General features: G+C 46.8%; 1 protein-coding gene across 2 annotated transcripts in view; it reads left to right on the forward strand.

Moving 5' to 3' along the window:
• ST8SIA5 (ST8 alpha-N-acetyl-neuraminide alpha-2,8-sialyltransferase 5) overlaps positions 1–22,712 on the forward strand; it is an 89,596-nt gene that overhangs the window by 52,802 nt on the left and 14,082 nt on the right. For both annotated transcript variants that reach the window (XM_033177832.1, XM_033177831.1), the window contains one exon: positions 9,820–9,912. In XM_033177832.1, the coding sequence (XP_033033723.1) occupies positions 9,820–9,912 (93 nt within the window). The remainder of the gene's footprint in view (positions 1–9,819; positions 9,913–22,712) is intronic.

Genomic DNA, 22,712 nt, shown 5'->3' on the forward strand with positions numbered 1-22,712 from the left:
ATTTCTCCTTCACTTATGAAGCTTAGTTTGGCTGCATATGAAATTCTGCGTTGAAAATTCTTTTCTTTAAGAATGTTGAATATTGGCCCCCACTCTCTTCTGGCTTGTAGAGTTTCTGCCGAGAGATTTGCTGTTAGACTGATGGGCTTCCCTTTGTGGGTAACCCAACCTTTCTCTCTGGCTGCCCTTAACATTTTTTCCTTCATTTCAACTTTGGTGAATCTGACAATTATGTGTCTTGGAGTTGCTCTTCTCGAGGAGTATCTTTGTGGCATTCTCTGTATTTCCTGAATTTGAATGTTGTCCTGCCTTGCTAGGTTGGGGAAGTTCTTCTGGATAATATCCTGCAGAGTGTTTTCCAACTTGGTTTCATTCTCCCCATCACTTTCAGATATACCGATCAGATGTAGATTTGTTCTTTTCACATAGTCCCATATTTCTTGGAGGCTTTGTTCACTTCTTCTTACTCTTTTTCTCTAAACTTCTCTTCTCACTTCATTTCATTCATTTGATCTTCAATCACTGATATCCTTTCTTCCAGTTGATTGAATCAGCTACTGAAGCTTGTGCATTTGTCATGTAGTTCTCGTGCCATGGTTTTCAGCTCCAGCAGGTCATTTAAGGACTTCTCTACACTGATTATTCTAGTTAGCCATTTGTCTAATGTTTTTTCAACGTTTTTAGCTTCTTTGCGATGGGTTCAAACTTCCTCCTTTAGCTTGGAGAAGTTTGATCATCTGAAGCCTTCTTCTCTCAACTCATCAAAGTCATTCTCCATCCAGTTTTGTTCCATTGCTGGCGAGGAGCTGCGTTCCTTTGGACGGGGAGAGGCGCTCTGATTTTTAGAATTTTCAGCTTTTCTCATCTGTTTTTTCCCCATCTTTGTGGTTTTATCTACCTTTGGTCTTTGATGATGGTGATGTACAGATGGAGTTTTGGTGTGGATGTCCTTTCTGTTTGTTAGTTTTCCTTCTAACAGTCAGAACCCACAGCTGCAGGTCTGTTGGAGTTTGCTGGAGGTCTACTCCAGACCCTGTTTGCCTGGGTAGCAGCAGCAGAGGCTACAGAACAGTGAACATTGCTGAACAGCAAATGTTGCTGCCTGATCATTCCTCTGGAAGCTTTGTCTCAGAGGTGTACCCGGCCATGCAAGGTGTCAGTCTGCCCCTACTGGGGGGTACCTCCCAGTTAGGCTACTCAGGGGTCAGGGACCCACTTGAGGAGGCAGTCTGTTGGTTCTGAGATCTCGAACTCCATGCTGGGAGAACCACTACTCTCTTTAAAGCTGTCAGACAGGGACATTTCTTCACTTTCTAAATTATCAGCGCATCCTGCTGGTTTCATTCCTAAATTATTTTTTGGGTCTGTCTCCTTCTCCCCACTTCCTTTGCCATCCCTTGGTGCAATCGACTGTCTTCTCATGCTGTAATAGCCCGCCCTCTCTCCTTTTACAATCCCTTATCCCCACATCAGATCATGTTGTTCCTCTGCCGAGTCCCCATGATACTGGGTGGCCCACAGGCCCAGCTAGACCTGGCTCTGCTCACCTGTCTGACCTCCACAGCCCTGCCTGGCCACATTGGCAGCTGCTGCTGCAGAGTAAGTGATTGTATTTACTCACTGCTCTTTCTCTGGGAAGCTCTTCCCGCACATCCACATAGGGCTCCATACCTCTATTCATATCCCCTGTCCAGAGTGGCCTTCCTGGGCCCCCCACTATCCTTCCAGGAACCCTCCAATTCCTTGTCCTACTTTTTTTGGAAGAGTTACGGCTACTTGGCATTATATTGAATGAATCATTTATTGTCACCCCCATGGAAGTGCCATGAGGGCAGGGACTCTGGCTAGTTCATCAGTACATTCTGGCCTGAAACAGTGCCTGGCACACAGTAGAGGGTCCATAAATCTTCGTTGAGTAAAAGAGGAGAAAAGCCCTTCTCACACATCAACAGTACAGACAGGCCACGGAGGAGCTGTGTGTAATTCCGCATAATAAGAGCTGGACTGGAGGGGTGCCCAGGGGCTGCAGGCATAGAGGGAGGAGGGCCACGAATGGAGCCAGTGGAAGCTGACCCCTGGGCTGATTCTGTTGGATGAGTAGGCAGGGACTAGCAAGACAACAACAAAGGTTATTCCAGACAGAGGGACTCCTCCAGCAGGGAGAAGACCAAATCCTGTCCCTGGCACTGGGATGGAGACAAGGACTAGGAGGAGAAGTGGTGAGAGTTGATGGAAGATGAAGGAAGGAGAAGGAGGCAGCTAGGATGTAGCTCTTGGCTAGGGCACCTGTGGGCATGGTGGTCAAAGTCCACAGCAGCAGTAGGGATACTGGCCAGTGCTAGCATTCACACACTGAGGTGTTCCTGGCTGTTGAGCTGAATTTTACAAAGGAAAGCCTTTCGGGGCCCCCTAATCTGGCCTGGAAAATAAGGTCATCACATACATACTCTCACAGGGAATGTGCTAGACACTGGATCTGGGGCCCTGCAGAACTCCTGGGTGGGGAAGGAGGAATGAATCTAGACACCGGGCTTTGCCCCGATATCCCCAACCCCTACCCTGTGCCAGAAATGACCCTCAGGCTTAGTGTGAGGTGCACACCTGGGGAAGATTAATCCCAGGACTATTTAGGGTTGCACTGAGAACATCAGGCTTTTTAGCATCCAGTTCTGATACCTCAAAACAGCTCTGATAATTCCTGGGGACAGATGAGTGAACTGTGGCCCAAAGAGGGCAGGTAAGGTTCAAGGCTGCTGAGCTGGCCTGTGGACCAGCCAGGGGTCGGAGCCAGGGCTCTCCACTGCCATGGAGTGTCTCCTGATAGTTGTGACCTGCAGTTGTTAACAGCTGAGCCTTTCTTGCCCCTCTCCTACCTATCTGGGAAGATACTTCAGTCCTTTGAATTGTCAGGCTGCAATTTTGAGACTCTGATTTCTGTGCATTTGCTGTGACGGGTCGTGTGCTATCTCGAGACAGCAGCTGTTCTGGCTCTAGAAATAGTGCTGAGCTCACTGAAGGGCTGTTGCCCTTGGGAGGGGGAAGGGCTGCTGACTGAGAAAACCCCCAGAGAACGGTGGCTGTCAGAGTCAGGGAGAGGAAGTGCAGTGACATTATTAAGAGCAGGGGTTCCAGGCTCTCACAGTCCTCAGGTTTTTTTCCAGTGCCACCATTTACTAGCTGAATGACCTTGGGCAAGTTACTTTACCTCTTGTAGTTCGAGTCTCAGATATAAAATGGGGGGAAATTATGCTTGCCTCATAGGGTTATTGGGAGGATTGAATGAGACCAAGTTAAAGAGTCTGGTATCAGGCTGCACAGTTGTGCAAGGTGGGCACTGCACAAAGATGCTCAGGCAAGGAGTCAAGTGGGGCTGAAGTACAGCTTACTCTCTTGACCAGCCATGCACCTGGTGCATGTGGCTTAATTTGTCTGAAGAAAATAGTGCTTTTTCCTGATTTGCACAGAGGTGCCATATGGGCTAGTGGTGTCTCTAACCAGTGTGGAATAAGTAAACAACTCCATGGTTCTCTGAGACTCTGCACTGAGCTCGACAGGAGTCTAGGTGTTCAGATTACTGAGCTGAGGTAGCTTCTCTGTTCACCTAGGGCTAGTGGAGGTTTAACAGGTGTTTGTGCATGACACAGGGACCCCCCCTGGGTTCCTATTCTCTGGAATACCATCGGTGTCTGAGGGTGGGGATGGGGAAGTGTTAGATAGAATGCTGAATGCATGGACCTCATCTTGTAGCAGCCAGTGGTTGCTGGGACCCAGAGTACTTTGGCCCCCAAGAAAGGAACCATGGCCCTGGAGAAGCTCTGGAGAGGGAATCAGGCCAACAGGGGAGCCTCTGTAGGGCAGGCTCTTGGGGAAAGGCTCAAAGGAATTACAGACCCAGGCTCTCAGAGGGCCAAACCCTGGGCATGCTGAAAGGAGGCCCCCTCAGGAGAATCGCTTGAACCCGGGAGGCAGAGGTTGTAGTGAGCTGAAATTTTGCCACTGCATTCCAGCCTGGGAGACAGAGCGAGACTCCATCTCAAAAAAAAAAAAAAAAAGAAAGAAAGAAAGAAAGGAAGGAAGGAAGGAAGGAAGAAAGAAAGAAAAGAAGAAAGAAAGAAAGAAAGAAGATCTCCTTAGTTCCTTAGCCCACAAAGCTGCAGCCCAGTCTGGGCAGAGGGAGGAGAACTCATGTCCAGGGCCACTGTGTTCAGCTCTTTCTGGCCTTCTGCATTTGTCTTCTCACTTAGCAGAGGGCAGAGAGATGGGGCAGAGCAGATGCAGCCTGGCGCCAGCATCATATTTGGCTGCTGGAAACTGAGTGGCATTTGAGAGGAGTTGAGCTCCTGATATGACCCACTAGGGCTATTTATACCTGTGAGATGCCCTACATGGTGCCAGGGTCCCCTCCCCTTTGAGGCGGGTAAAGATAGTCTTTCTAGCATTGAAAGAAGAGACAGTGATGAAGTCACTTTGAGAGGCTAGTGAAGTTTAAGAAGGTTGGAGAAAATGCTTCCCTCAATCTTCTAACAGGGTAAGGGGAAGCTCGAGATATTTAGAAGAAGGTCTGGGACTTAAAAAGGCATTTATTAGTGATTTCCAATAATAAAAGAATCATAACCCCATTGCAGAAAACTTATAAAAACACAGAAAAGTATTTTTAAAATAACCCATCATCCCATTTATTCTGATTTATCCCTATTAATATTGTGTTACAATTCTTCCCTTTGCCTACGCATTCACATACGTATATATAATTCTTTTTGGAGACCACAGTTTTGTAACTTGCATTTTTTTACCAACATTGTTATGTGAGCATCTTCTTATGTCATTAGACAAAAAAATTTAAGCAACATTTTTGATGTCTATATATCTGTATCCAGACCAAATGGGAATTTTCATGAATTTCCATGATACCCTCTAAAATGCAGTCCTTGAGCATCCTGTTAGAAGCAGAATATGGGGCAGTGCTTCTCAAAATCTCATTTCCTATCTTAGTTCTTTTGGGCTGCCATAAGAAAATAGCTTAGACTGGGTCATTTATTATTGTAACAGGAGAAATTTATTTCTCACAGTTCTGGGGGCTGGGAAGTCCAAGATCAAGGTGGCAGAAGATTTGGTGTCTGGTGAGGGCCTGTTCCTCATAGATGGCAGCTTCTTGCTGCATCCTCACATGGTGGAAAGGCAAAAGGCTCTTTGAAGCCTCTTTTATCAGGGCCTAATCCCATCCTTGAGGTCAGAGACCTCATAACCTAATCACCCCCCAAAGGCCCAGCCTCTTAATACCATCACATTGGGGATTAAGTTTAAACACAAAACTTAATGTTTGTATTGGGGATACAGACATTTAGACCATAGCAACCTCAAGTCAATCATCTTTAGAGACTGAGCTACAGCAGTACGGACCAAAAAAGCAAAGCCCAGGTAGGATAGAGAAAGAAGCCAGGGCTATTAGCTACATTTTCCAGATGGGAAAACTGAGGCTTTAGACTCGGGCATGGAATAGTTTTGATGACTTGGCTGAGGTACTACATGGAGTGTTTTCAGGATACCTGCCTGGGATTTGTTTTAATCGGATATGGTAAGACATGAAAATATGGAAATGACTGTCATGAAGGAAGAGGTTTTGATACTCACAGATCCCTAGAAACAGGAGGCCCTGCAAGACCATGGGAAGAAGCGCCTGGATCAGTAAGGAGGCAGAGGCAGCGAGGGGGAAGTGTGGGCAAGAACCATCACTGGGATTTCCATGGAAAGGAACTGGTGAGGCAGGGTTTGCAGGTATAGGATTGGTTGATCTGAGTAATTTCAGTGGGTTCTGGGGTGTAGGGGCTATCCCCAGTTGCCTGGGACCTGGCCCTGGGGTGAGTGGGGCAGGAGCTATTCCAGTGTCCAAGAATATGGGAGCCTGATAGGGGCATGGGCTCTGGATTGGTTTGCAAATGAAAGGTGCACTCACAGGCTAGTCCTTCACTATCTCCAGCAATTGGCTAGCCCTGGAAGAAGCAGTCCCTCCAAGGTCAGCAAGGCCACAGGTGTCAAAGCATCAGAAGCACATGGTTAATGAGTGGAGCCTCCAGCAGAGATGAGGTGATCAAGCAGGTCCATGTCCAAGCAGGACTTAGTGTGGGCTTTATCCACAGGGTGTCAGGGGAGAGGTTTACTAATCACAGCAGAAGGAGAATGTCACCAGTACACACAGTGAGAAGCTTCGAGTTGTTCATTCCTGACTCAGCCCTGCCATCAACCAGCTTATGGTCAGAGACTGTCTCTGACTCCCTGTGGCATCCACTGGTATCACGTGTTCTTTAGTGGCGGGACAAAGGAAACAGAGGGGAATGAGCATTTTTGGGGTAGTTCCTGTGTGCTAGTGGTTTCCATGAAATGCTCATCAGTGTTTTTTTCTCAGCCCTGTTGCACATGCGCTGCATTGTTTTTGCTGATTTGCAGATGAGAAAACAAAGGAGCAGAAAAGTACCAGGCCTAATGTGGCTGTCAGAATACCATAGACTGAGTGACTTAGCTTATAAACAACAGAAATGTATTGCTCACAGTTCTGGAAGCTGAGAAGTCCAAGATCAAGGCAGATTAAGTTTCAGGTGAGGCCCCACTTCCTTGTTCATCAACAGCATCTCCTTGCCGTATCCTTACATAGTAAAAGGGAAGAGGCATCTCTCTTGGGCCTCTTTTATAAGGGCAATAATCCCATTCATGAGGGCTCTGCCTGCAGTACCTCCCAGAGGCCCCACCTCCTAATACCATTACCTTGCAGGTTAGGATCTCAACATATGAACTGTGGGGGCAACACAAACATTCAGACCATACAGAGGCTAATGAGGGGTGGAGGGGTGTGAACCCAGTTGTGAAAGCCTCTCTAAGTATCACCAAGCCCACAGCACAAGGTCATTTGGAATCATGATGCTGCCTAGTTGGGTATATGAGTGATGTTGAGGATGCAGGAGAAAGAGGAACCAAGGAAGAGGCAAGGCAGGAATGGCTTTGTCAAGGAAATGGTAGGGCTGGCTGATTGAAGAGAAGATGCTACCCTAGTTCAAACAGATTGTTTTAAAGAGGACAAAAAAGAGATGCAGAGAGGGGAAGTGTTTTACCCAAAGTCACACAGCTGGTTTGTAGCCATATCTGAGATGTGTCTGCAAGTCTCCAATTTCCCAAGAACTCTAGGATAAGTCTCAACCTAATGATTTCCTGCATCATTTGAATCTGGACCTTTTCTTAGCAGCAACCTAGGACCACGGCTTTACCTGACTCAGTGGATTCCAAAAGGCTTAGTTACACCAGCTCAGGTTGCAAACAGTGATCTTTGTGACAGGACACCAGAGCTTACTGTTGTGTGACTGGAAAATTAGGTGAGTCAAAGCCAAGGTCATGGGCTCATTTTGTGGCCCCAGCCTGACCCCTTGTTCTTATTTGCAGATAACAGAATCTGCATTAGCTAGTTAAAGCAGAAAAGGATTTATTAAGGGCACAGCTAGCTCAGATTCATGGGGAAAGCTGAAGAAATGGCTGAACTCCCAGGACTTCCTCCCCAAACTGCAGTGAAATGGGGCCACCGTGAAAACTGCTGCCTCTGATATAATCATGAAGGTGTTACCACTATTGCAATTTCCAAGAGCCATGACACCTCTGCCACATTCTGCACCAGCAAAACCGTGCCTTGAGCCTTGCCATTCTTCCCCTATAACAGGTCTGAATTCGTCTCATGCAAATGCTTCTAACTGGCTGAACCTAAATTGCATCCAGAACCCTACCTGCAAAGGAGTCTGGGAAATGTCATTTTTAGCTTTCCTGCCTCTGTAGTACAGAAGATATAGAGATAACAAAGACACTGTCTCTGTGTTTGAGATGCTCATGGTTTGGAAAGAAACGCAATTACATAAACACACAATTGTACTATTATGTAGGTGCAAAAGTAATTGTGGTTTTTGCCATTACTTAAAAAAAAAAAAAAGACAAAAACTGCAATTGCTTTTGCACCAACCCAATACAATGTTATTTGCTCTAACTAAGAGACAGTGAGCAGGAGGAGTCCAGGGTCAGGATCAGAGGAGGCTTCCCAGCAGCGTGGCTACTCGAGCCGGGTACTGAAAAATCCATTTGAGTTTGCCAGATGAGAAAGACAGAAAAGGAGTTGTAAGACATAAAGGTGTTTGATATTTGGGGGATCTTCAGTACCTACTTCTTATTAACTTGGCCTGAATTCTTTTATGACATGAGAACAAAGAGCCAATTTATTTTGTAAATAGGGACCAATTTGTTGTGGAAAAAATTTTAATATCTTAAAATATTATGTAAAATTATTTAAATATATAATTATAGTACTTAAAACTATTAAGTTATATTTAAATTATTAAGGACAAATATTTATAAATATAACTTTTAAAGTATCACAGTATTACTTTAATGACAAAATGACAATACAAATACAATGATGATAATAATAATAATAAAACTACCAATATTTTTAAAAGAAACCAATATATTGGGTAAAATGTTTCAGGATTTCTAAAGCAGCACATACATAAGTTTGTCCAGTGTGTAAGGGTATGTGGGAAATGACCATTGCTGCGTGTAGTGGTTTCTGGGAGATGCTTGAGCGATGGCTGATTTCCAATCCTTGGCCCTGGGGAGCCCCTCTCACCTCTGATTCTTGCAGACTACCTGTTGCAAGGCCACTGATCCCATATTTATAGTGGTTTGGCCCTGCAGGCTTCTGGATTCATGATGTTAAAGCTGTCCTGGGATCCAACCCTCCCAGCTCCATCCACCCCTGCCTCTGAACAACTGCCAGGAAGAGAGGGGCCATGAGGAGAGGGCTCACTGGGCCTCTGCCACAGGAGGCCAGAGGGCCCTTTCCAGGGGACACCAGCCATGCTCATAGCCAAGTGGCAGAAAGAGCAGCCTTGAGTCAGCATGCAGGTTCCCATCTTGGCTCTGCCACCTTCCAGCTCCTGGATCTGGGCACCTTAGTTAATTCCCAGAGCCTATTCAGGATGCTTGTGTCACTTTCCTCATAGGCTGATTAGAAAGATTAAAAGTGAATGCATCCATCCACATCAAATACTTGGCCTGGTGCTTAGCCTATAGTAAGGGCTTAGTAAGTGTTGGCTGAAATTGGCATTGATATTCTGCATGAAGCTGGCAGAGGGACTCTGAGGTGGCTGTGACATGCCTGGAGCCAGCTGGTGCTGGAAGGGGCTTGATCTCTTCTGCAGGTAGACCTAGACCAAGCCCTGGTCCTGCCCTATATGGACAGTGTGACCTGGAGCTCTGTCTGATTAGCCTCAGTATTCTCAGCTGCCAAATGGGGAGAAAGGCACATCAGTCTCAGCTATGTCACAGTATGGTCACGAGGATCAAGTGGGCAAGGGGCAGGGAACGGAAGGGCAAGCTGGAGGCCTGAAGGCTCACTGTCAGACTCCCAGTGCTGTGCCAGAATGACTCTGGTCTCTCTGCTTTCTCTGATCACAATACACACAGCATCCCTCCTCCTCCCCTCTCCTTCCCAGCCACAAACTTGGAACCAAACCTGTTTCTGAATTTCCCTGTTTGCTGAAATCAGTTTATGCTTCTGTAAATGCTTACACTCCCAGGGGAGTGGGGCGTTGAGAGTAATTGACCACCCAGTGATCAAGCCAGAGGGCCCTGTGGTCTGCCTGAAGCCCCTAATGGGTCATCTGCTGGGATGGGGCTGGTTGGCTTTATTCATTTCACTGGGACAGACACTCCACCCTGCAACAAGAGCTCCTGCAGGCCCTGGACATCCTGACCTGCTTCTCTGTTTAACCTGTCTCTGTTGGTCCCCAGGTACTTTGAATTTTACGAGGGGCCTTTTGAATATAACTCCACAAGATGCCTGGAGCTGAGGCACGAAATATTGGAAGTGAAGGTGCTGTCCATGTGAGTGTGGCCATTTGTGGTGGGTGCAGGGAGCATGTGGAGGTGGGGCAGGGGTTAGGGGTGGGTGGGTGGAGGGGGGGCAAGCGTGGAAAGAAACAGGAAACATGTGGTAGGTTCCTATAGAGCGTAAAGTAGGTCTCCTTCCCCAGAACCACTGGCATTTGGAAGGCCCTGGAGGGCTGGAACACAGTGATGATTGTGCCTGTTTTATGACAAAAGGCCAAGTTTGCAAGGTCACCTCTGGTGACTCGGTGTTAAAGTCCCCGCCTCAATTACCGGTCTCTTTGATTATCATCGCTGGCTCCTTTTGTGTAGAAACTGAAGAGGGCACAGGATTTTCTTGCCTGAAATTCAGTACGTTGCATCGCAGGGTTAAGCGTTGCCCTCTTGCTATCACCTTTGATGGTTTTAATTTTATTAAAAGTTTTGATTTTTAAATTATTTAAATGATACAAAATTTGTGCGGTACAGATGGTTATTCAATGAAGAGCCACCGAGTTCTCCCCAGGGGTGACGATGTGGCTTTGGGTATCCTTGCAGAGTCAATGCATGAGTAAGAATCTGTGTATGGAGATTTAAAAAGTTTTTTTTTTTTGCACAAATGGTAAAAGAGCTATGCTCCCCATTCCCCGCTTAACAGTACATCACCTATGACTCTTCAACCCACAGGAGGGAAAACACATTACATGCTGAACATTTTAGCATGCATGTGCCCACCTGGGTTTCCGCCCTTCACAGAACTGCCATGAATTCAGCAAACCCATTAGAGGAATTGGTACTGTATTAGTCATGACAGAATCTGTATTTATTTGGAAACAGTTATATCTGGATGTGGAAAAAATATAGTTTATTCAGAGGCAGGCAATGTTGGGTGCTCAGATGGACTCATGGGCCCCTGACATAACCCCCCGGGCATCTGGGGTCCCTGGCCCTCAGGCAGGGACCGTTATTCCTTTACCCATGTGACGTGATTCCAGCTAGTGTGCATCGGGGGAGAGCATGGGTCTTGGGGTGAGCTGACCTGAGATCCAAAGCTGACTCTGGGCCTTAGCAGATCTCAATCTTTCTGCAAATGTCTTAACTTCTCTGAGCCTTTCCTTACCTATGAAAATGGGGACACTATTACCTACCCTTTAAGGGTTGCTATAGACTAGCTGAAATAAGGCATGTGAAAGTAGATAGCCCAGGATCACGAGGTCAGGAGATCGAGACCATCCTGGCTAACATGGTGAAACCCCGTCTCCACTAAAAAAAATACAAAAAGTTAGCCGGGCATGGTGGCGGGCGCCTGTAGTCCCAGCTACTCTGGAGGCTGAGGCAGGAGAATGGTGTGAACCCGGGAGGCAGAGCTTGCAGTGAGCCGAGATCACGTCACTGCCCTCCAGCTTGAGCAACAGAGTGAGACTCCTTTTCAAAATAAATAAATAAAAAAAATAAAAAAAGAAAGTAGATAGCCCAGCAGCCTGCATGCTCAGTAGCGCACATCATAGGTGTTCAATAAATGTCAGCATCCATCTCTCTCTCTCCTTCCTTCCTTTTCTTTTTGGAACTAGTAGCAGCAGCTTTTCTGGGCTGTCATGCACAGCGATTCCTGGAAAGCTCCAAGGGTGAGACTAGCGTCCGGCTGGGATTAGCTGCATTGTTTATGGCCCCTGTCCTAACCCATGGTCTCTGTACCCTCTCTAGAGAAGGTGGGTTACAGACGCCACTCATCAGTTTCACTGAGCCCTGGGCTAAACACATACCACTGTGGTGCCCGCCCTTGTAGAACTCACAGCCACTGAGGGAGACAGACATTAAATAACCAGTTACCATAAGAAGCCAGGGTAGTGACAGGGAACCCGACCCAGGCTAGGGCTAGGGGGAGGTTGTCAGGCAACGCTTCCCTGAGGAAGGGACACTGGAGCTCCAGTCTAAAGGGTGACAGGAGCTAACTAGGCCAGGAGGGCTCCAGGTGGAGGGAACAGTTTGTACAAAGGCCCTGTGCCAGGAAGGAGCCGGCTGTGTCCTGGACTCTGAAGGATGAGGCAGCTCGAATGCCAGCGTGAGGGGAAGACACAGAAGCTGCATTGCTAGAGGGTCAGGTAGGGCCAGACCATGTGGAGCTTCATGGTACAGACCCAGGTTTGGGTTTTACCTTTATCCAAGGGCCATGAGAGCCACAGGAAAGGTTTTAAGCAAGGCCTGGGGCATGTGAGCTGGTTGGTATTTTAAACATGCCTCCAAGGAGTTTTGATTTAGTGGCAAAAATGGCTGTCGGAGCCAAGTTCAGAAGCTGGTAGCAGAGAGTCTGTCTTCTCAGAATTCAAAGCTTTCAGGCCCTACCATGTTTTACTGTGCAAATCCAGAGCACTGTGGTTGAGAGCACACCTTCAAGATTTCAGAGAATAAATGACTCATTTCTTTTCTTTTCTTTTGTTTTTTTTTGAGACAAAGTCTTACTCTGTCACCCAGGCTGGAATGCAGTGGCGCAATCTTGGCTCACTGCAACCTCTGTCACCCGGGTTCAAGCAATTCTCCTGCCTCAGCCTCCCGAGTAGCTGGGATTACAGGTGCCTGCCACTGTGCCAGGCTAATTTTTATATTTTTAGTAAATTCGGGGTTTCACCATCTTGGTCAGGCTGGTCTTGAACTCCTGACCTCATGATCCACCCGCCTTGGCCTCCCAAAGTGTTGGGATTACAGGTGTGAGCCACCATGCCCAGCTGACTAATTTCTTTAAATTATAAAATGTATAGTTTCTTCATGGTTACTTCAAGGTCTGGACAGGAAGATGTAAGAAATCTTGTGAATGGGTCATCCTTCTGGGGAACTTCCCATCCCTCTATGCGTGTTTTTTCTGTATGTTGGTGTTAGGTCCTATATCAGTTTGCTGTAACAAGGTACACAAAACTTAATTCTTCCACAATTCTAGAGGCCAGGGGTCTGAGATGAAGATACTGCAGGGTTGGCTGCTTCTGAGGCCTCTCTCCTTGGCTTGCCAATGGCCTTCTTCTTGCTGCGTCCCTATATGGTTACCCCCGGTCTGAGTCTTTTCTGTGCCCTAATCTCTCTTTGTAAAGGCATCGGTCATATTGGATCAGGGCTCACTCTAATGGCCTCATTTTAACTTCATTACCTCTTTAAAGGCCCTATCCCCACAGTAGCCTATGCCTGTAATCCCAGCACTTTGGGAGGCTGAGGCGAGTGGATCACCTGAGGTCAGGAGTTTGAGACCAGCCTGAGCAACATGGTGAAACTCTGTCTCTACTAAAAATACAAAAATTAACTGGGCATGTGTTGCACACACCTGTAATCCCAGCTACTCGGGAGGCTGAGGCAGGAGAATTGCTTGAACACAGGAAGTGGAGGTTGCAGTGAGCCGAGATTGTGCCATTGCACTCCAGCCTAGGTGACAGAGCAAGACTCCATCTCAAAAATAAACAAACAAAAAAAGGCCCTATCTCCAAATACGGTTTCATTCTATGGTCCTGGCAGTTAGGACCTCAGCATATGAATTTTGGGGAGACACAGTTCAACCCACAATAGCCCCTATCACAGCTTCCGTTTAGGGCTAGATTAGAAATTACCCAGGGTCATTGTTTTGAGCTCAAAACACAAACACTGTTCAGTGTGATGGACGACCTCATATGTCCCCAAGGTCTGACTGCACTCTCTTTAGAGAGGAACATTAGAGACAGTCACCTTCCATTGATTCCACTTGCCATCCCTTGTCCCTGTTATGGACTCCCATTGGTGGTGTTTGGGCCTCTCCACATTTGGCTTTGGTTCTCATCTCTGCCTCGGGGCACCCTCTCTGTCCCCAGGGGCTGGGCTCCTGGGGTGAGCAGCCATCCTAGCTGGGGCTCCTGGCTGAGCTGGGCTTTGCATGCCCTACCTCTTCTACAGCAGTTGCCCCTCTGTGGCCCCAAGCCCTGGGGATCTGAGAGGGAAGGAGAGGCTGGGCTGTTCATGGGGCACAAGTGTGTGTACCTCCTTTCCTGAGTCTAGGCTGAGGGTCAGTAGGTCCTCCAGGGCTGAAATCGGAGAGCCGCAGAGGCCCGCCTCTGATCCGAGTGGTTCTGACATTATCTGGGGACCCGGGGGCTTCACTGTGTTCCAGTCCAGCGCCGTGAGAAGGACTCATAGAGGATCTGACCCTGAGTCCTCGGGAAAAGGTTAAAGCCCACCTGTGAATGGAGGGTCTGATGGATGTGCTCTGTCCCTTCGGGCTCGCAGAATGTCAGCTGGTGTTTTGTTTGAGGAGACAAGGAAGTGTGTGATTCATCTGGGAACGATTCTGATCCACAATTGCTGAAATCAGTGGCAAAAATCAGTCAGCCAGAAAATCCCCACATGGAAAATTCTTCCCTCCCTGACAGTGTCAGATACATGAAGAACGACTCCATGATGATTTGTTATGAAAACGCATTGTCAGGCCGGGCGCGGTGGCTCAAGCCTGTAATCCCAGCACTTTGGGAGGCCGAGACGGGCAGATCACAAGGTCAGGAGATCAAGACCATCCTGGCTAACCCGGTGAAACCCCGTCTCTACTAAAAAAAAATATATAAAAAAAAAACTAGCCGGGCGAGGTGGCGGGCGCCTGTAGTCCCAGCTACTCGGGAGGCTGAGGCAGGAGAATGGCGTAAACCCAGGAGGCGGAGCTTGCAGTGAGCTGAGATCCAGCCACTGCACTCCAGCCTGGGCGACAGAGCGAGACTCCGTCTCAAAAAAAAAAAAAAAAAAAAAAAAAAAAATGCATTGTCACTAATTCTTATTAAAATTATTTACACCTGTCATCTAGAGCTCCTTTATTTTAAAATAAGAATCTTCAGTTGCTGCCTATACTCACACCCAGACGGGGGTCGTGCAGGGTAATTCCCCAGGCCAGCGTCTCCCATCACCCTTCCCCATTTTTCTGCCACTGGGAACTCTGTGCTGAGCCCAGTACTGAGACCAAGGAATAAGCTGGGAGCAAAGGCCAGCTGGGCAAATGCCCACTCTCTGGACTGGGAGTCCCTTTTGTGCCACTGCAGTGTTCACAAGTCTGTGTCCTCTGCCAGGCAGAGGTTCCTGGAGGGCCAGGACCCAGGCTTAGGCATCTCTGAGTCTGGCCCTGTGCCAGCTCAGTACTCATGTGTTAAATGAATGAGTGGACAGAGGGAGTGGGTGAGACCCAGGTGCAAACAGGAGGCCATGGAAGAAAAGAGGGAGAAAGAAGAGTAAAGAAAGAATCACTCTCATTTCATTACAATTAGTGCCCAGCTCCCTCCCACATTTCCCCAGTTGAGGGGTATTACTATTTTCAGTCTCTCTATAGATTATCTAAGTAATCAATTTCTTGTTCTACCAAATATCAACAGTATCTCTTGATCCTGCACTGTGTAAGATAAGGATATTTAAATTATTCCTACTCTGCAGTTCCCCCTCCAGCCTATGGCTTCAGTCATGCATGGGTTGACTTTTAAAATGACAAAGCCGATAACATTTGTCTTCTATTTGTAAACCATACCAAGCCCTTTTTGAGACTTTTTCTAGAGATTGACTCTAAAATTTGAAGAATAGCAAATAGTGTTTTCCATTACTGGGGTGATGTAGATATTGTTCACTGAAGGCCAGGGAGGCACCAGGCCTCCATCAACTTTCATGACCCTCTTGCTGGGTCATGTGGCTGTTGTTTTGGGGCTTCCTTTCTCTGCCTTCTGAGGTTGGATTCACCTTTGCTTAGAACCTATAGCTTCTTTTGTGTTTACTTCTTCCTTTTACTTCCACCCATTCTCAAGTAAATACCAAGAAGTGACAGGTGGGAGGTAAGGTTTTGAGTTCTTTTGTGTCTAAATGACTGGATTCTTCCCTTTTACCTGATTGTTGGTGTGTTGGGTTGTTAGGTTGTTTGGATTGTTGGTGTGGTGGGTTGTTGGGTTGTTGGCTTGTTTGGCTTGTTGGTGTGGTGGGTTGTTGGATCATTGGTTTAATTGTTGGTGTGGTGGGTTGTGGGATTGTTGTTGTTTTAATCATTGTTGTAGTGGGTTTTTGGGTTGTTGGTGTGGTGGATTATTGGGTTGTTGGTTTGATTGGTGTTATGTATTGTTGGGTTGTTGTTTGGATTGTTGGTATGGTGGGTTGTTGGGTTGTTTTGATTGTTGGTGTGATGAGTTATTGGATTATTGTTTTGATTGTTGGTGTGGTAGATTGTTGGGTTGTTTTGATTGTTGGTGTGGTGGGTTGTTGGGTTGTTGGTTTGATTGGTGTTGTGTATTGTTGGGTTGTTGTTTTGATTGTTGGTGTGATGAGTTATTGGATTATTGTTTTGATTGTTGGTGTGGTGGGTTGTTGGGTTGTTGGTTTGATTGTTGGTGTGATGGGTTGTAGGATTGTTGGTTTGATTGTTGGTTTGATTGTTGGTGTGTTGGGTTGTGGGATTGTTGGTTTGATTGTCTGGTGGGTTGGTATTTTAGGTGAAAATCATTTTCTCTTAGGATGTTGAAGACCTTCACTACCATCTTTTAGTATCCAGGGATACATGAGAAGCATGAGAATGGCTGTTTCTTCCGAAGTATCTGTTTTTTTTTCTCTGGAATCTTTACAGTTCTGAAATGTGGAACCTTTTCATTTGGAGTTTGTGTCCAGACTCTTCAACTTTCTCTCAAATCTTTTTATATTCCTTCTTCTCTATTTTTCTCTACAATCTAAGAATCCTATACTTCTGGGCTGTACCTCTAGTACTCATATCTTTTTATTGTTGTTGAGATAAGGTCTTGCTCTGTCAACCAGGCTGGAGTGCAGTGGTGTGATCATAGCTCACTGCAGCCTTGAACTCCTGGCCTCAAACAGTCCTCCTGCCTCAGCCTCCTGAGTAGCTGGGACTATAGGCACATGAAACCACACCTGGCTAATGTTTTTCAAACATTTGTTTGTAGAGATAAGGTCTTGTTACATTGCTCAGGCTGGTCATATCTTTTAATTTTATCTTTTTTCACTCCTCTTTTTGCTTCCACATACTAGGAAAATCCCTTGACTTCATCTTCCAGCTCTTCTGGTGAACCCCTCCCCCACAAGAGTTCTTTCTTTGTACCCTAAGTAGAATATTTTTAAGTTCTATTTTGTTCCTTCAATAGTTGTCTTTGTGGTCATTTTATCTGATGGATTATCTTGGTCTCACTTCAGGTTGACCAGGTGACCCTTGGCTATCCATCCATATTTAACCTTGAAATGAAAACTGATAGGAGTTCTGTGTCTGAAGTTGTTCATGATGCTCCTGGCCCTTTTGTTGCTAGAACAGCCAGATCTTTTAACTGCAAATGATAACTTTTTTTTTTTTTTTTACCAGAGGAACTCATAGTCTGATTCCATCTCTCCTCCCCCTCTGCTGGACATTAAGCATTTGGCTACCATGGTTTTTGGTGGGGTAGGGGGAGTGTAGGCTTGATGGCTCTGCTTACAGACTCACAACTGAGTCTCATTTTTAGGGCCATGCTCCCTCCCCATCCTCCACCCACCTCTTAGAATTTTCCATGTGCAGATTGGCTCTAGGTACTTTGGGCTGTGTCATCCTATCCTTGTGCCACTCCCTCGTACTTCCATACACTTGTTGAAATTTATCTTCCACTGAGATGCCCTTCCCTGTCATTCTATTCATCTGTGGGCTTGTACCTTTTTTTATTCCTCTTCTGGAATGTTAGTGGTGTCTTGGGAGAAAGGAGAGAAGTGACTGGGGTCAACCTTTCATCTTTAAAGTAAAGATGATCTCTGCATTTGTAAAGCAATTTGTAAAATCTTTTTACACGTATTATTCCATTTGAGCTCTCTGACAACCTTTGAGATTGGAAGGGCAGCAGCCAGCCGTTATATCCATCTTACAGAAAAAACAGCTGAGTCTCAGAGAAATTAAATGACTTGCCCGAGGTTACATTGCAAGATTGGGATGGAGCCAGGATTCAAGACTGGGTGTCCAGGCCCTGACCTTGGTCCAGGGTGTGATGAGGGCATTGGAGGCAGAGAGAGTAGGGCCCAGACACTGGTAACAGTAAAACTTGGAACCCTGCCTAGAGTGTTGCCAGGGCTGTGTTTCCAGAAGGCATTTGAAGCAGTGGCCATATAGGGGGCTGCTCTAGGGGCCTGTGGGTTGCAGAGAGTGGGGAGGGGCAGGGGGCAGTGGGTGAGCCAGGGTGTTGCTGTATGATGGCACCACTCCCTCATACCCTGTGAGCTCCTGAGAGGGGAGGTTTGGGAAAGCTAGAAGGAAGGTTTGCCTTCTGTCAGCCAGGGTGGGAGGAGGAAAGCTGCCAGGCTGGTTCCTGTACCAGGGCCTTTGCACTCACTATTCTCTGTGCCTGGAATACACTTTTCCCAGATATTTGCACAGCTCGCTCCTGTGTCATTTCAGGTCTCTGTGCAAGGTTCTCCTCCTCAGGAAAGCCTTCCCTGATCACTCAATCTGAAACAGTCACTTCCCCGTCCATTTACCTTGCTTCACTTTCCTTCCCAGCACTTGCCACTTCCTGGCAAGGCATTATTTATTTATTTTCCATTTTCCTCCCCAACTGGTATGTAAGCTCCATGGAACCAAGGGGTTGTTTTGTTCACTACTGTATTTCTAGTTCCTGCCATATGGAGATACTCAACAAACAGTGAGACTTGATTTGAACTCAGATGTTTCAATTAATTCATTAACTTATTGGTATACTCAACAAATATTTACCATGCATCTGCTATGTGCCTTAGCACTTGAGTTACAGTGATGAGTGCAGGCTTGATCCCCTGCCCCCATGGTATTTACTGTCTAGTGGGGAAGATCAGCAGTCATGATAGTTCATGGATTTTACAAAAGTGGAAAGTATAGGGGGCTGTGAGTGAGCACAGTCAAGGCAGTTCAGTTTAACAATACTAATAACTTATACTTACTGGATGCTTTCTGTGTGTCAGGTGCCATGCCTAGTCTTTTATCACATCATCTTATTTAATTATTTTAACAAATCTGGGAGGGCAAGAGACTATTATTACATCCATTTTATAAATGAGAAAACTGAGGCTCAGAGAGGTTAAATAACCAGCCTGAGGCCTCATAGTTAGCAGGTATCTGAACTAAGACTTCGGTCTTAGCCCAAGTCCCACTAGTTCCAAAATCCATGTATTTAGTTACTATTTTCCATGACTTTTCCTGCAATCACCCCTGCCCCACCAGCCGTTGATTCTTCCCGTAGGGGAGGCTTGCCTTGTTTGAAGACACCTCTGATTAAACACAGGGACTCGCCTCTGCAAAATGAACCCTTTTTTAAAAAGGGCTTTTGTTTTTTCTTTTTCTTTCTTTTTTTTTTTTTTTTTGAGGCGGAGTCTCGCTCTGTTGCCCGGACTGGAGTGCAGTGGCCGGATCTCAGCTCACTGCAAGCTCCGCCTCCCGGGTTTACGCCATTCTCCTGCCTCAGCCTCCCGAGTAGCTGGGACTACAGGCGCCCGCCATCTCGTCCGGCTAGTTTTTTTGTATTTTTAGTAGAGACGGGGTTTCACCGTGTTAGCCAGAATGGTCTCGATCTCCTGACCTCGCGATCCGCCCGTCTCGGCCTCCCAAAGTGCTGGGATTACAGGCTTGAGCCACCGCGCCCGGCCTGTTTTTTCTTTTGAGATGGAGTCTTGCTCTGTCGCCCAGGCTGGAGTGCAATAGCACAATCTCGGCTCACTGCCTCCGCCTCCTGGGTTCAAGCGATTCTTCTGCCTCAGCCTCCTGACTAGCTGGGATTACAGGCGCGCACTGCCATGCCCGGCTCATTTTTGTATTTTTAGTGGAGACAGGGTTTCACCATGTTGGCCAGGCGGGTCTCAAACTCCTGACCTCAGGTGATCCGCCTGCCTCGGCCTCCCAAAATGCTGGGATTACAGGTGTGAGCCACTGCTCCCAGCCTCAAAAGGGTTTTTTAAAGTGGGTATTTGCTTTTTTTTTTTTTTTTTTTTTAAATAATGGACCCCTGTAGGAACCTGAAGAAAGCTTCAGATTCTCTCCAAAGATATGCACATGGGTGGATAGACATGGATTTTGCCTATAACAAAATCAGGGGGTACAGGCACTTCCTTTAGCCCTTCATTGCACCCCAGGGTAAGAGCCATAGTGATAGTAGTTTCTTGGTAACACTCAGCTCCTGAAGGCTGAGTGTTCCCATTTATGATCAAACCAGGACAGCTTCCTTTGAAGGGCTCCTCTCTACACCAGCACCCAAGACTAACGAGCTTCTTAGTGGTCCACAGCCAGGTGACCCCAAACAACTACAGAATGCCTGGCCCTGAAGTGGTGACTGTGCATGATCAAGAGAGATAAATCATGGTGCTGTCTTTAAGGAGTGTATGATCTATCTACTTTTCACAGTTTTACTGTAGAATTACAATCTTTCGAACTACTCAATGGAAAAAGGATCCCATGATCCAATACTTTTCTTGGAAATTCACAATATATGAGAACATATTAAGGTATCTGAGATGTCTTGCAGTAAAGAAAAGCATTTAACTTTATTTAGCTCAGCTTTCCTCAACTGTATTTGACCACAGGATCCCCTTAAAAAAAAAAAAAAAAAAGGTGCATAATTCTTTGCCGAAGATCTAGAGTTCATCAGGAAGGGCTCGCCCAATTGTATAATGGGTCTTGTGATCCATTACTTAAGAAGGAGTGGGGTGCTGGCCTGGCTTGGGGAGCTTCCTGCATCTTTCTGGATCTCACGACTCTCACTAGGCCAGAGCCTCACTGGAATCTTCAATGGCAGGGATCCTAGAGAATTCTGGACATTTCTGTAGAATAGGAGAATTACCCGCAAAACCAACAGTGAGTTAAAGGAGGAAGGAATTGGGTAGGATGCAAGGAACAATTTCTTAATTGAAATGGGGAAGGGGTAACTAAACATAGGGATAGGTAACAGAGATGCTAAAGCGTATCTGTGGCAGAGAGGGCTTGGGAATGTGGACATAGCTCTGAGATTAGGCACTGCTGAAAGAGGAGAGAAACCGATAAGAAGGGTGAGCGACTATTTGAGGTTAATGTGCATGAGGATCTCATATTGGTTACTTAGTGTTTGTGGAAATTTGTATTTTTGATTTGGCTCAGTCGTTCACTTAATAAATATTTATCGAGTGTATTTTGCTAAGCACTGTTCTAGAAGCTGGGGATACAGCACTGAAACAATTATATGTATGCATAATTATAAATTAGTCAATGTAAATGTGTAAATTAAAAATGAGTTCTTTTTGCAGGTTTCGGTCAAAGGGAGAATAATTTAGACATTCCCTTTCCTGAGAGTGCTTTAGAATGTCATGGTGCTGAGATGTTTAAGTGCCAATCAGCATAAAGCCTGGCGGAGGGTTGTTCAGGGAGAAGGGGCAGTCTCAGGTTTCTCATCTCATCTTTTCTGTCATTTGGAAACCGTGATCTGCGCTTGAGAAGGGAGAAAGAGAAGGGCATACCCTGCTCATGAGCCCTACTGAGTGCTGAACTGTGTGGGTGTTTGATGGATATTCCACTGGGGTCTGACTCCCTTTATAGACAGATGTTCCCAAGAGAACTATGCAGGCCCTCGGGGGTGGGCATGTGAGGAAGAAGGTTTCAAAGTTTCTGAGATTTGTTTTAATCAGTTATGGTAGGACACACGGACATGAAAATGACCATCATGAAGTAAGACGTTGTACTCACAGAGCCATAGAAACAGGAGGCACGCCCTGCAGGGCAGCCCCAGGGCCAGTCAGGAGGCAGCAGTGAGGGCAAAGCGTGGGTGAGACTATTGAGGTTTTCGCGGGAAGGACTGGACAAGGCAGGGTCGGCAGGGTAGCCAGGTTTAGGATTGGCTAGTGTGAATAATTCTGGCAGGCTCTGAGGCATAGGGACTGCCTCTGGTTGTCCCATACCTGGCCCTGGGATGTTAGGATAGGGGGTGGGAGGAGGGGGATGGTGTCCTGTCAATGAGGAGGTTGAGGGTGTGGGCTCTGATTGGTTGGTTTGCACATGAAAGGCATGCTTGCAGGACAGTTGTTTGCTGACTAGGAATTAGCCAGGCACCAGGTGCCAGAGCATCAGAAATATAGAAAATAAGAAAATACTAGCTGGGCACGGTGGCTCACACCTGTAATCCCAGCACTTTGGGAGACCGAGGCGGGAGGATCCCTTGAGGTCAGGAGTTCGAAACCAGCCTGGCCAACATGGTGAAACCCCATTGCTACCAGAAAGTACAAAAATTAGCTAGGGATGGTGGCGCACGTGTAGTCCCAGCTACTTGGTAGGCTGAGGCACGAGAATCACTTGAACCCCAGAGGTGGAGGTTGCAGTGAGCTGAGATTGCATGATTGCACTCTGGCCTGAATGACAGAGTGAGACCCTGTCTCAAAAAAAAGAAAAAAGAGGCCGGGCGCAGTGGCTCAAGCCTGTAATCCCAGCACTTTGGGAGGCCGAGATGGGCGGATCACGAGGTCAGGAGATCGAGACCATCCTGGCAAACACGGTGAAACCCCGTCTCTACTAAAAAAATACAAAAAACTAGCCAGGCAAGGTGGCGGGCGCCTGTAGTCCCAGCTACTCGGGAGGCTGAGGCAGGAGAATGGCATAAACCCGGGAGGCGGAGCTTGCAGTGAGCCGATTAGCGCCACTGCACTCCAGCCTGGGCAACAGAGCAAGACTCCGTCTAAAAAAAAAAAGAAAAAAAGAAAAAAGAAAAGAAAAGAAAACATGGTCAATGCCAAGGGCCAGCCCTGGAACTGGACTCGGCTGTGGGAGATCAGGAGGGAGCATTTCTGGGAATGATCGCACTCTGTCCTACCTGCCCCGCTCATGTACTCTTCTGTCCTCTACTCCC

The sequence above is a fragment of the Trachypithecus francoisi genome, unplaced genomic scaffold (assembly GCF_009764315.1).
Source record: "Trachypithecus francoisi isolate TF-2019V2 unplaced genomic scaffold, Tfra_2.0 Lachesis_group19, whole genome shotgun sequence".
Lineage (NCBI taxonomy): Eukaryota > Metazoa > Chordata > Mammalia > Primates > Cercopithecidae > Trachypithecus > Trachypithecus francoisi.